The following is a 1,903-nucleotide window of genomic DNA, read 5'->3' on the forward strand; positions in this document are numbered from 1 at the left end:
GGTAGAATTTATATCTTGAGTTGGTTCGTGGAAAATAATTTATATTTCTTTATTGAAATTTATCATGAAGCATGAAACATTCCTGTTGCATTATTGTGGATTAAAAATATGAATTTATTCATTTGAATTATTCAAAATTTTCATAGCAAATTCAACTACAAATGTACAAAAGCATTAGCCTTCAAATTTTGCATGATAAAAAGAGGACAAATCTTGAATCTGACCAGGATACAGGAATTAATTGTCCCAAAAAACTGCTGAATCTCAATACAAATTCAAGAAAATTCTCTACAGTTAAAACAGTCTGTAATCCATCCCTTGTTAACTATTTTCAGAGTGGAGGATTGGGAGTTTGGGTTGGGGGTTGCAAGAATATGAACAGAAGAAAGTGTACGTTTGGTATGAAAGATTATACGGGAAAAAAAAAAGAAAAAGAAACTAAAATCTCGTTTATTATAGTATCGAGTCCCATGAAAGACAAAGTTAGAGTTTGAGGGACAAGTCTAACTTTTTATGCTCTTCTTGATTAGTCTTAATAGGAGGACCAGCACTGTCCCATCTGAGTCCTCCGATACCGTTGACCACCGACGAAAACTTTTGAACACTGTCAAATCGAGCTGCTCCGCCACTCGATGAACCACCAACGTGATGATTCTCCATTGCCAGCCGGCCAATGGCTGGTTGCTGATCAAGAGGCTTTCTAGACCCGCCATACTGTCCATATATAGTGGATGGTGCTAAAAGACTTGGCTTATGGATTGTGGAGTGCGCTTGAATTGCAAGAGACCTATTCAATGATCCATGCTGTGGCAGTAAACCCATGCTAGAATACCGATACTGGTTGAGAGAGGCGGCGCCACCAAAACGGGGCCCGCGTTTCGCGATGGTTCGCTCCCGCTTATGAGCATTTTGATGGCCTCCAAGAGCCTGTGAACTATAATATTTCTTTTGACAGTATCTGCACGAAAAAACACGTGGTTCGGATTCATTACCTTGTGGACTTGGATCAATATTCGACGGATTTTGTGAAGGATTTTTGTCGAAAAGATTGAGTTCCAGCCCGGAATTTTGATCGAAATCCTTGCTTGAGAGGTTTAGATCCAACACAAGATTTGTATTTCTGTTGTTATCTTGATTCTGATCTTGTTCATCCATTTGCTTGGATCTTTGTTGGGCTGTTTAGGCATTATCGTACTGAATTGAGGCCTCCATACGATGATTAATCTACGTGAAGAAACTTTTTCACCTTTGTGTGTGATCAGTGATATTGGATTTCATACTGAGAAAGTTGTAATATTTATTGATTAGAAATAAATACTATGGTACTATGTATGGAAGGAGAATTTACAGTTACAAGAACTCATTATAGAAAAGATTAAGGAGAGAGGAAGAGAGAGAAATGCATGAATTGTGTTATCAAGATTTTGATTGGAACTCATTAGTAAATGCTATCTACTACCTATTATGATGGCATATGTACCTAATTTGAATGTTTTGTTCTACTTTATTTTTTGTCACTTTGTTGAAATTATTATAATATTTTTTGTCACTTGGGCTTTGTCCATTTTTGGGAATGCTTATGCTTGTTTTGATAAACCTAAGATGTCACAAACTTATTAAAAGGGGTAAGGATTTTAAATGTTAATTAGATGGATATGATAATTAAACCAATGAAATTGTTTTGTTGTTCAACATCATTATGCTTTGTGTGACATCCCACTCCCATTGTCGTCATTATGGGAGGTTGTATTATATATCTTGCACTTTGAGAAAGCACTATGTGAATTTAGTTTTTACGTGACAGTTAAAAAATTTTGATGTAAGGTACTTAATTTAACGTGCATATACGCGTCGGATTAGAGTGATAACTATTTGTTAGCCATCATGTTATTGGTTTTATAAA

The 1,903-nt window shown here is 35.9% G+C and overlaps 1 protein-coding gene across 1 annotated transcript; it reads right to left on the reverse strand.

Annotated features, from left to right (window-relative positions):
- Positions 1-179: 179 nt before the first annotated feature.
- LOC111379957 (zinc finger protein 1-like) lies at positions 180-1,441 on the reverse strand. The gene has a single exon (XM_023003395.1). The coding sequence runs from the start codon at positions 1,153-1,155 to the stop codon at positions 484-486; it is 672 nt and encodes a 223-aa protein (XP_022859163.1). The 5' UTR covers positions 1,156-1,441; the 3' UTR covers positions 180-483.
- Between the last annotated feature and the right edge of the window lie 462 nt (positions 1,442-1,903).

This window comes from Olea europaea, unplaced genomic scaffold (genome assembly GCF_002742605.1).
Source record: "Olea europaea var. sylvestris unplaced genomic scaffold, O_europaea_v1 scaffold20716, whole genome shotgun sequence".
Classification (NCBI taxonomy): Eukaryota; Viridiplantae; Streptophyta; class Magnoliopsida; order Lamiales; family Oleaceae; genus Olea; species Olea europaea.